The sequence below is a fragment of the Ostrinia furnacalis genome, unplaced genomic scaffold, assembly GCF_004193835.3.
Source record: "Ostrinia furnacalis isolate ACB-3 unplaced genomic scaffold, ASM419383v2 OfSCF2163, whole genome shotgun sequence".
NCBI classification, from domain to species: Eukaryota; Metazoa; Arthropoda; class Insecta; order Lepidoptera; family Crambidae; genus Ostrinia; species Ostrinia furnacalis.
The window spans coordinates 295,036-306,570 of NW_021132402.1; the positions used below are offsets into that span (position 1 = coordinate 295,036).

Sequence of the window (11,535 nt, forward strand, 5' to 3'; positions counted from 1 at the left end):
TCAATTTGAAAACTGACGAACCCTTTCATTCCGTGACTGTACTATGGGTAGGTACTAGACAATGGATATAAACATACTTAAATACTTTTTTTTTGTAAATACATACTTATTATACTTACATAGAAAACACCCAGTCCAATACAAACAAATATGTTCATGCACACAAATGTTTGTACTGTGCGGGAATGGAACCCGCTACCTCCGGAATAGTAGTCCGTTTCGAACCACTACACCAAACGGCCGACAAAACTAACTAACCAATTGTCAAAAACTCATGAATCTCATTTACTTTTTCAAGTAGGCTTTTAAAAAGCACTTTTACACGACACAGTATTAACCCTACCATTGTTACAAACTGTCTTAACTAAATATTTCTGTTTCGATCGACACCAGAATATTAAAATCTATTGCCCCTTTACTTCCATGAATCAAAGCATCTCGCGTTTTAAGTAGTTAAGTACTAATGGTAGGTGGTATAATATTAGATAGCGTCAGCCTTAGAAAGGAAAATGCTCAACACAGGCTGAGCATTGTTCTTTTTTCATTCAGATGAAAAAAAACCTAGAGTGAAAAGACACAAGATGTAAGTAGTTCTCCGTTCAAAAACATAATTATGATCTATTAATTTCATCTATACTTCCATTACGTGATTATCTGTAAATAGCTATGTAGATATAAATTAAGTTTTCATTATTTGTATTGGTTGCTGTTTGTATTCCGAACAAAATAAATAGATATACAGGGTGGAAACTATAAGTGATCTCACTCGACTATCTATTTCTGAAGATATCTAAAAAAATGTTGCTGATCCTGAAAGCGCTTCAAACGGTATCAATAACAGCTTACTGAATTAACTGGATCTTTCCAAAAATTCAATGTTCCAGGTAATGTTATTAATAAGTACAGTATTGATAGAGCTCGTGAAGCACTTTTAGGATCAGTATTCAATTTTACGATAACTCTTGCCTATAGTTTTTAATCCCATCAAAAACAAACATGTAAAATGAGAACCAAGTTCGGTACTATTATTATGTTCGATGGCTAGATTGGCTAGTTTCTACCAGCAAGCAAAATTTTCGGAATAATAATATAAGAACCAACACGTATAACAGGTTTAAAACTTGCGAAGGCTATAATATTGTTTGTATATAAACTAACCAAGTCAGACCTAAGGCTACAATATTATTATCCTAAGTTATAAGAAGAAATGATATTTTATGTTATTATAAATACATTTCAGGACTGGCCATTGTACTTGACCCATTTAGATTTCACTTCTTTTGTCGTTGAAGTCAATAACTAAGGCATATATCATAATTTTAACTTGGCTCTCATTTCACATTTATGTTTTTATTTATTAAAGTATTTATTGAGGCGTACCAACAACGTTAAGTACATACAAAGTAATTACATGAAAATCTTACTTGTAGAAGTTTAGTATGTATGTTTTTGATGGGATATCATTACTTTTTTTATACATAAATTATTAGTAGGTACTTATTTATAATAAAATCAATAGCAATATCAATTAAGTGAAAAATTATAATAAAATGATAAAAAATACCTTTCTATGTTAAAAAAATTTGATCTTTCTAGGTTATCTGGAACTGGGTTAGAGTTTTGATCTATAGGTCACTACGTGATAAAAATACCGATTTTTGGATGTTAATACCTAAATAACCGCTTGAAATTTAGAGCACATATTATTATGTATCTCGTAATTTTGACACTTTTATATGAAATAAAATATGTTTTGAGTTATAAGGGGCTCAAAAGTGGCTCCATTAGGCTAGATGACAAAATTTCAATTATTTGTCCGTCAGACAGGTAATTAGAAAGTATTACACTCTTATTTTTTATTTTCGTTCATAATTAAATAATAACAGTGCTACATCGAGTTGGAATGGCGCGTTACGTCACGCTTGAGTAGAATTTTTACTCAAAAGTGACGTCACGCGATGACGCGACATTTCAACTCAATATAATACTGTAATAATTCGATTATGAAAAAACTTAAAAAATATGTCTCCATAATTTTTTTATTGTCTGTCTGAAGGACTAAATAGAATTTCGATTTCATTACTCAGTCATCATCCCTATTACACACGGTACTGCTCACCAGTTTTGTTACTTGAACTTGGCTTGACACGCTACCGAACGTATGGAAGCTGGTAAGATTGAATTTTTGGATAGATGCAATTTATTTTGTAACCTTTTATTAATACTGATTGATAGAGCTCGTGAAGCACTTTCAGAATCATTAGATATCTTTTCGAGTAACATGTACTATATTATACATATAGTTTAGAAATAATCGAGTGAGATCACTTATCGTTTCCACCCAGTATAAAACCTTGAATTCTTAGTTCTTTGAAGTAATAAATAAAACTTGAGCGAGGGTAATATAGATACCGTCTATTGTCTTAAGTAAGCAGCGTCCAGTGGCGAAGGATGCCGGTACAAGTAGCTGAGATTAAGCCGTCTTTGTTTTATTTCGCTCGTTATTAAAGTGCAAGTAAGCGATGGCGCGATAGCCTTCGCGGGGTCCCTCAGCTCCTGCACAATAGTGGCTTATCGGCAATCGCACAGCGATTTGCATGCGGCTCTGGTTCGCTATACGAACACTCACAAACTCGGCTGCTCGATGCATGCGTCGGTGTGAGTGCAAGAGCGGTGGGCGGGGCATCCTCGGCCACGCCCACTACCACGGTCCAGCGCCACCGATGCCTGACATTCAGGCCGAGGTTGGGCGAAGGTCTCTCACTAGGCAGCTGAAGTGGTGTCGAGACTAAATTGATTAGACGCTATATTGAAGCAACCTTATTTATGAACAAGAACAAGATAATAAATGGTTGAGTAGATGTCCAAGAATGAAAGTATCCCGAAGGTTCCTTGAAAATATAAGGGAGAGTCCGGTAATTTGGACCAGTTTTTTTCAATCTCATTTTACACATAGTTATGTGTTTGTTTTTGCTAATGTCCATGGCATATAATAAAACAGAAATTATTCAACTTACTATTTCATAGGTATTTATAAACATGATTGTTGTATATTTAGCACAAATCAACAAAATACGAGTTCAGCAGAGCTTCGGTCCAATTTAGCCAACCGGTTCGATAATTTGTACCACAGGGTTACTCAATTGGATTTCAATAAATTTCAAGCCTATAAAAAACTATGGCAAAATGTTATACGATACATTCTTAAAAAATTAGGTAACGAAAAGGAACACTAGTTAATAACATAGATAGACCATCGATATTGTTTTACACGTTATCACGATTTTTAGTACAAGTTTTTTCATTCCAATTATCGTAACGCACACTTGTAAATAATCTACTTTCCCAGTCTTTTGCTTTCATTTATTGTTAAGTCAAACATAACTATGCTAATAAAATTTCAAACTATGATTTACTAAAAGATTTTCAAAATCCTTTAGTAAAATTCCATACAACTTGATGTGGTACAATTTAACCGACTAGCTAGGTGATAGTGCTTTTAAAAAATCGGTAAAAAAATATAGCTTATAAATACCGAAAAATGTTTCAAATAATTGTAATCCGCACTAATTTACGCTTCTAATTAATAAATTAGAAACACTGTGTGATTACATTGAACAAAATTACAAACTAAACAAGCATTGTCAAAAGTTACTTACTTGAAAACAATGAAAAAAAACTTTTCAAAATAAATCACACGTGTTAATTGTCACGGAAAAAACCATATGGCCAATATTCAATGAATAGAAATAGTTGTGTATCGCTGAGTGTTGCAATTACAGACATTCATTAAATACTTTACGAAATATGAGCACGGTAATACTATCTATACAGTATTCCAACTCGGCCATATTTTTGAAATAAATGTCAATAGCCCCGCGGTACGTCACGGTATGACAACTTGCGATAGGGCTGCTCATACCTATTCAAATTACATCTGTCTACTTAGAATTTCTATCTAGTTTTATTTAGACAAACAAAATACTTTGTGAATGGAATAGGATAATGCGTGTTGTTTTGTGATTAGTAGATTTAATTTAAAAAAATATACTAAAATAATTTTGAATCTACTAATCATAATGAGTACTGAATGACCTAATTTCAGGCTGGCGAAGTCGTGGGCCTAAGCTGGTTTTATACAATATAATTTTCATTTCAAATCAAACTGACTGAAAATGACCATATATGCGGGTTACACGCACTTCTCTGAAGCCTGGAGACTCTACACTCAAAGTTGTTCTCTATAAGCAAACAGTCCAGTTAGGTAGGTTTCTGAGAGTTAATGACTAGTTTTTGATAAATTTGATCGTTTAAGACGGTCAGTCAAGTCGACGTCCGTTCGGCACATTCGCGACACCCCTAACTTTTGGATCTCGACCACGTCCCTTGATTTGAAATTCGAAGGAAAACTCGCGTTTCGTCGGTTTATATGAAGTTACAATACTGTATGATATTATTACCGTGATATGAGGGTGGTACAATTTACCCGGCAATACAATATACCGAACTCTCCTCTAAGAGGAGTAGATACGCGTCATTATCATAAGACTGAACGATTCAGATCTCATAATGAATATTCTTTAATTTGTAAACCGCACATAGAATAATCCCTAAACAGGAAGTTTTTCATACAGTTAGTGGATAATCTTACGTTATGAGTCCGTCCTAAATGTCTCAGCTCGATTAGGCCGCTGATTTGGCCGCACCAATTATGAGTAAAGTAACTTCAAGCGGTGATTTACTCCGATTTTGTGGTGTAATTATAAGTGTAGATTAGCGCGACTTTTGGCTAAGGCAGGCGGCGCACGGCGAGCTCCGCGAGCCACTGGGCGCGCCCGGCAGGTGCGGACTCAGGCGGGGGCCCCACGACAAAAAATAATGTCAACCGTGATAATAAAATATCCTGCTGGGTAGGTGCATTATCCTATAACTTCCATAGTATAAATAATAGCGTCAAAATTAACATTTTAACATAAAATAATGCTTTGTTTACATGAAAACATCTAACCATTTCTTCTTTCTTTCTTTCTTAAACCAAAACTTAGCAACACTCGGCTTAGTACGGATACCAGCCCACGTATACATTACATATAAACATATTTATGCAATTTTTGCATGTCTTGTAGACGAAACATGTTGAACCTGATTATTTTTATCTGACATCTGTACTGTAGTAATGCATAGAAAATACCCATACTAATAAAAACAGATTAATTGTTCCTGCACATTGCACACAAATCTTGAGTTGTCAACCGTAATGGTCCGGCCACATGGAGCATCCAATATAACTTAAAAATCATATAAATATACTTACTGATAAGTAGAGGTACTTTGTGTTACTATTTTGAAATTGAAGGAATACTCAGTCCACGCCTAGATTGTCGATCAGCACGTGAGTAGGTGCGCCGCGGCGGGCCGCAGTCGCACCCATTCCAGGAAGCGCGCGCTTCACCATTCACGACACAGACTAATGTAAAGTTACGAATTACATTGTATTGGCGACGCATATTTATGCTCTACTAGCTTTCCGCCCGCGGCTTCGCTCGCGTGGAATTTTGTCTGTCACAGAAAAACTTAAACACGCGTGTCCCTGTTTCAAAAACCGGGAGAAAAACTATCCTATGTCCTTTCCCGGGACTCAAACTATCTCTATACCAAATTTAACCAAAATCGGTTTAGTGGTTTTGGCGTGAAAGCAAGACAGACAGAGTTACTTTCGCATTTGTAATATTATATAAAATATAGTAATATAGTATAGAAGTATAGATTAGATTTAAAAAAAAAACCGGAGGCCTTGATGATAACGATTTTGCACTTTGTTTAGCTAGCTAGACCATCCTCTAACTTGGTATTTTTAGGTAGATTCATATGTTGTTTTGGTAATACATACCTATACTGTAAAAAATAATACATACTTAAGTACATAATTCTACAGAGCAATATTCGACACCGTTACTGAAGCCTGCCAAGCTAGGAAAGGTAGCGGACGCCCACTAGCTGGCCACCTGGTGGCCCACGATGGCCTAGGACTTACACCGTGCCCAAACAAATATTTCGACAACCCAGGACAGACTGTCCTGGCGTCTCAGAACGAGGAGAGCCGACCCCAAATAATGGGAAATGTGTGTGATTGTTGCAAGTAGAGATGGGTTATACTAGGTAAATTTGATACNGAATCCGCTGGGTGAATTAGATGGGCGAGGTTGAAGATCTCTACTTACTTACACTTGGCCTGCCGATGAATATGGAGAAAACAAAGCTTATGTCCAATGTCCATGTTGCGCCCTACCCAGTTTCGGTTGGGAGCTCAATTCTCGAAATTGTTGACAAGTATGTCAACCTCGGACAAACGATTTAGCTGGGTAGGTCCAATTTCGAGAAAGAGTTCAATCGTCGAATCCAACTCGGCTGGGCAGCGTTTGGGAAACGACGCAACATCTTTTAGTCCAAAATACCTCAGTGCCTGAAGACTAAGGTCTACAACCAATGTGTGTTACCAGTGATGACTTATGGTTCGGAAACGTGGCCTCTCACTATAGGCCTTAATATACAGAAGCTCAAATTGCACAGCGTGCTATGGAGAGGGCTATGCTCGGTGTTTCTTTACGAGATCGAATCAGAAATGAGGAGATCCGTAAACGAACTAAAGTCGCTGACATACTAGCCCGACGGATACAAGCTTAAGTGGCAATGGGCAGGGCACATAGTACGCAGAACTGACATGCAATAAATAATTTGAATTTGGAGTGGAGGCCGCCCGCGTACCGGAAAACGCAGCGTGGGACGTCCACCCACAAGGTGGACCGATAACATCATAAAGGTAGCAGGAAGGCGCTGGACGCAGGTCGCTACCAACCAGGCAACATGAAAAGCATTGGGGGACCTATGATGATGATGATGATGACTTACACTTGCAAGGGATATTTGCCGATTTAGCTGCTCTTTAAAACTCAGCGATATGGTGTTTCAGAATCAGCGTCTCGTATAAAACTCACTGGCCGACTAGCGAATTCACTTACGCATGCGGCATAACGCGTTATTGTGCGACGAAGTGCGGGTGCGTTCAATCAAAACTTCGCTTGTTTTGCATCCATGTTGCATTCAATAGATATTTTGGTTTATGATAAAATTTTTGGGGTAAAATATTCGAAAAAACCGGATTTCAAAGTCAAAATCCGGATTTTTTTTTAGCCTCAAAATCCGGATTTTTCAGATATTTTCGAATTTCGAATAATCCGGATTGCAATCTCTAAATGCTACTAATTTTGTACATAAGATCCGATGTATCTGAGTGCAGCCGGGCGATCCGAGCTGCGTATTCGTCGGAGCACATGTTGTGTGGTGTGCGCGTGGTGTGTGTGTGTGTGTGTGTGTGTGTGTGTGTGTGTGCGTGTGTGTGTGTGTGGTATGAGACATGACACAGCACAGACTCACCGTGGCCTCTCGCGCCGCGCCGTCGCCCGCGCGGCACCTACCACCGCAACAGATCAGCGCAGCCCGCCGCGACACAACGCACGCCGCGCCGCGCCCACAACGCTAAGACATACATCGCAGGGGGCGCGACGTCGATGACTTATAAATCATCGACGAAAGGTTGCCGCGAATTTACAACTCGATATTCGTTATTAAAACTGTCATTTACCATTAAAGGCATTGCAAAAGATTTCTCATAAAAAAATAGATTCTGCAGACACTGAACGCGTTAGAATCCACTCTGCTGATGTGTGCTTTAGCGAGTAATGGGCTTTATGCACTTTTGCCAAATAGATCTTGCTACCTACCGTTTCAATACATAAAGGAATTTACGATCACAATATTTTTTCTATCTAAAATATCGATAAAAATATTTTTATTTAACATTAATTTGAGTTTAATATTAGTTTCAGAAGATTCAAAATTCATTAACAGAAAAGTTACTGACCTCCTTTACCCTCCTATTTGAAAAAAAAGATATAGGTACTATTAGCAAAATTATGCAATAGAAATTTGTTGCCAAAGAGTTGTTGAATGCATGTTTACAAATTCAGACAACCCAAAGGCCTTCCATAAAAATTTCAGGCAAGCCCTGCTCATCATCGATCAAATCTGCACCCCGAGTGAGACCGTCATCCGGAGCGAGCCTGCATAATCAAAGTATTACACAACAACAAGTTTTAAACTGATCATTCAGAATCTACCCGCAAGATCTTGACTGGCGCGCTGGCGGCGTGCGCCGTGGACGTGTCCGTGTGCCCGGCCGGCTGCGCATTAACGGGACGGAGGGGACGGGGTGAGGGGAGCCGGACGCGGCGTTACCTTCATGCTCTCGCGGAACTTGCCGATCTCGCGGTGGATGACGTCGCGCTTCTCCTCCGAGATGTCCGCCTCCTCCAGCACGCGCGCCGTCTTCGAGATCGCCTCCTCTGCGGGGGGACGAGAGATTAGATACCGCCTCCACCGCTGAAGCCCGGTCTCCGAGCACGTAGAATTTTGTCCAATGACCCCAAGCTACCCGTCCTTATCGCTCGCGCGTAATTATGTTGCTGTCGCGACTGTGCGACGGGCGCCCGCAGTGAGTATGCGAGCGCGACGGCAACATAATGAGGGCTATCGTTTTAGCGCTCACCAGTTGGCGCCACTGTAGAGTAAGGTCCTGTCACTTGCTAGTAGCGAAGACAGTGGCGCCGACTGGTGAGCGCGAAAGTGGTAGGAAGACTATCGCATTTGCGCTCATCAAGATGGCGCCACTTTTTTTTTTTGTTCCATTCGTTCCTTCTGGAACAGGCTAAGGTCAAAGACCATGCTGCCTAGTCATCAGTAATCTTCTTGATTTTTTTCCATTTCCAGGGTAGCTTCATTTTTATAGTATGCTACGTATGCTTCTTCCTCCTTCTTCAGGTAGAATCCCCCAATCATATTATTTACCACAAAAGCTACAATTCCTTCATGGTAGCAGAGCGTAGTTGTGGTAAATCTGGAAGAAATCAGAAAATCTTCAATCAGTCGGTGAAATTCCAATTGAAGTCCGAATTGAGGTTATGTACAACAACGTGTTTGCAGAAAAACGCTTGCTTGCTTGCTTATCTGGTAAAAACGCGTCAGGATGAGTGCAAATATGTTCAGTCTCGAAAAGCTGATCGGGCGAGAGAACTTTGCCACCTGGAAATTCAGCATGAAAACATATTTAGAGCACGAGGATTTGTGGTGCTGTGTGGAACCGCCTGATAACAAACCTGTTGATGCTGCCAAGGATGTCAAGGCGAAGGCCAAGCTAATTTTGCTACTGGATCCCCAGAATTATGTCCATGTTCAGGAATGCTCAACGGCAAAACAGGTGTGGGATAGCTTACAGAGAGCTTTTGATGACAATGGCCTTACAAGAAGAGTTGGTTTGCTTAAAGACTTGATAAACACCACTTTAGAATCGAGTAACAGTGTTGAAACCTATGTCAGTAAGATAATGACCACAGCGCACAAACTGCGGAACATAGGATTTGATGTAAACGATGAGTGGCTCGGAACCCTAATGTTGGCTGGACTGCCTGATGAATATAAGCCCATGATCATGGGGCTGGAGAGTTCTGGTATAGTAATCAGTGCTGACACGGTGAAATCCAAACTTATTCAGGAAATAAAAACATCAACATCTACTGCATTCTATACAAACTCCAAGAAAACGAAGAGCAAAGAGCAGCCACCTAAATCAAAAGGACCGAGATGTTTCAATTGCAACAAACAAGGACATTTTGCAAAGTTTTGTAAGCAGCCAAAGAAACCATCAACTACAAGTAGTAAAGGAGAAACTTCTAGTTTTGTTGCAGCTTTTTCAGCTACCATTGGTGACAACAGTGATAAATGGTTGATTGACTCCGGTGCATCCATGCACATGACAAGTAGAGAAGACTGGATGTACAATGTCACCGAGCCGTCAGTGAAACACATTACAGTTGCCAACAGGGAACCATTGGCTGTCAAGGGAGTTGGTTGTGTAGATATTCAAGTAAATAAGGAACATAAAATTCAGGTAAAAAATGTTTTATTTGTTCCTGGACTAGCTGCTAATCTTCTCTCAGTTAGCACTATAGTGAAAGGTGGATTTAATGTTACATTTGATAACAGAGGATGTTTTATTAGAAACATCAAAGGAGACATCATATGTACTGCAACATTAAATAATAACTTGTATATCATGGACACTAGCGGAGAAATGGCTCACTTATCATCTAGTGACACAAACTGTAATAATGTTTACTTATGGCATTTACGTATGGGCCATCTGAATGTTACAGATGTGAAGAAGCTGCCTGGTTGTGCTGAGGGTGTGACTCTGACTCAGAATGTAAGTAATGTCACCTGTACCCACTGTCTGGAAGGGAAACAAGCCAGACTGCCGTTCAAAAATGTTGGTTCCAGAGCAACAAGACCACTGGAACTAATACATTCTGATTTGTGCGGCCCGATGGAGAACATATCATATGGAGGTATGAAATACTTTATCACTTTCATCGATGACTTTACCCGAAAGGTCCATTTGTACTTTCTCAAAGATAAAATGAATGTTCTGGACACCTTTAAGGATTTCAAGTCAAAGGTAGAGAATGAATTGGACCACAAAATCNGAACAAAGCCGCAATGGCCGTTACTTGTAGAAGTTTGAAATAAAACTTTTAACATTGAACATGCCACGATTATTCTGGTAAACAAATTTCCGGGAATAACAATTCAATATCCATAGTGCTTTTGGTAAATCGGCCAGTTTCAAAGATAAAATTCTGAAAAAAAATCACAAGGTGTATAGGGACCCCCAGATTACGAAAATCGCTTAATCGGAAAACTGCTGCTATGGCTATTGCGGCTTTATTCCAGGCACCCATCGAATTATTTGAGCAGAGTTTTCTAAGAGATATTTTTGTTTTAGATGCTACTTTCTTGCGTGAAAGTAGCATCTAAAATGAATGAGTTCTATTACGTTAAAGTTTGTGTGTTAATTAAATTACACATTTCGTAAAAAAAAGGATTCGTATACGACTGTACAGACAGTTTGTTTCAGACCAACGATTACAGTCATCATCATCATCATTATTTCAGCCATCGGACGTCCACTGCTGAACATAAATGCCTTCTCCAATGCTTTCCATGTTGATCGAGTGGTAGCGGTCTGCGTTCAGCGCTTCCCTACTACCTTTATGATGTTGTCGGTCCACCTCGTGGGTAGACGTCACACGCTGCGTTTTCCAGTACGTGGCCTACATTCCAGAACCTTGTTGCCCCATCGGCCGTCAACTGACGCCAGAACTCTGCGTACTATGTGGCCTGCCCATTGCCACGTCTTCAGCTTGCTAATCCGTCGGGTTATGTCAGCGGCTTTAGTTCGTTTACGGATCTCCTCATTTCTGATTCGATCTCGAATGATTACATTATCAAAGTTTAATTAAGAACACTTAAATTACGGACTATGTATTAAAGTACGTTTCAAAGCCCCGTAAATTCTGGGTACTAAGTTGGTTTATGATACCACAGCAACTGGGAACTTAGTTCTTCGCGTGACAAGTGAAA

General features: G+C 39.4%; 1 protein-coding gene across 1 annotated transcript in view; it reads right to left on the minus strand.

Annotated features, from left to right (window-relative positions):
* Ranbp21 (exportin-5-like protein Ranbp21) overlaps positions 1-8,794 on the minus strand; it is a 68,138-nt gene extending 59,344 nt beyond the window's left edge. The window contains exons 1-3 of the mRNA XM_028307374.1: positions 8,779-8,794; positions 8,296-8,402; positions 2,630-2,771 (exon numbers count right to left, since the gene is read on the minus strand). Coding sequence (XP_028163175.1) covers positions 2,630-2,771; positions 8,296-8,402; positions 8,779-8,794 — 265 coding nt within the window. The remainder of the gene's footprint in view (positions 1-2,629; positions 2,772-8,295; positions 8,403-8,778) is intronic.
* Between the last annotated feature and the right edge of the window lie 2,741 nt (positions 8,795-11,535).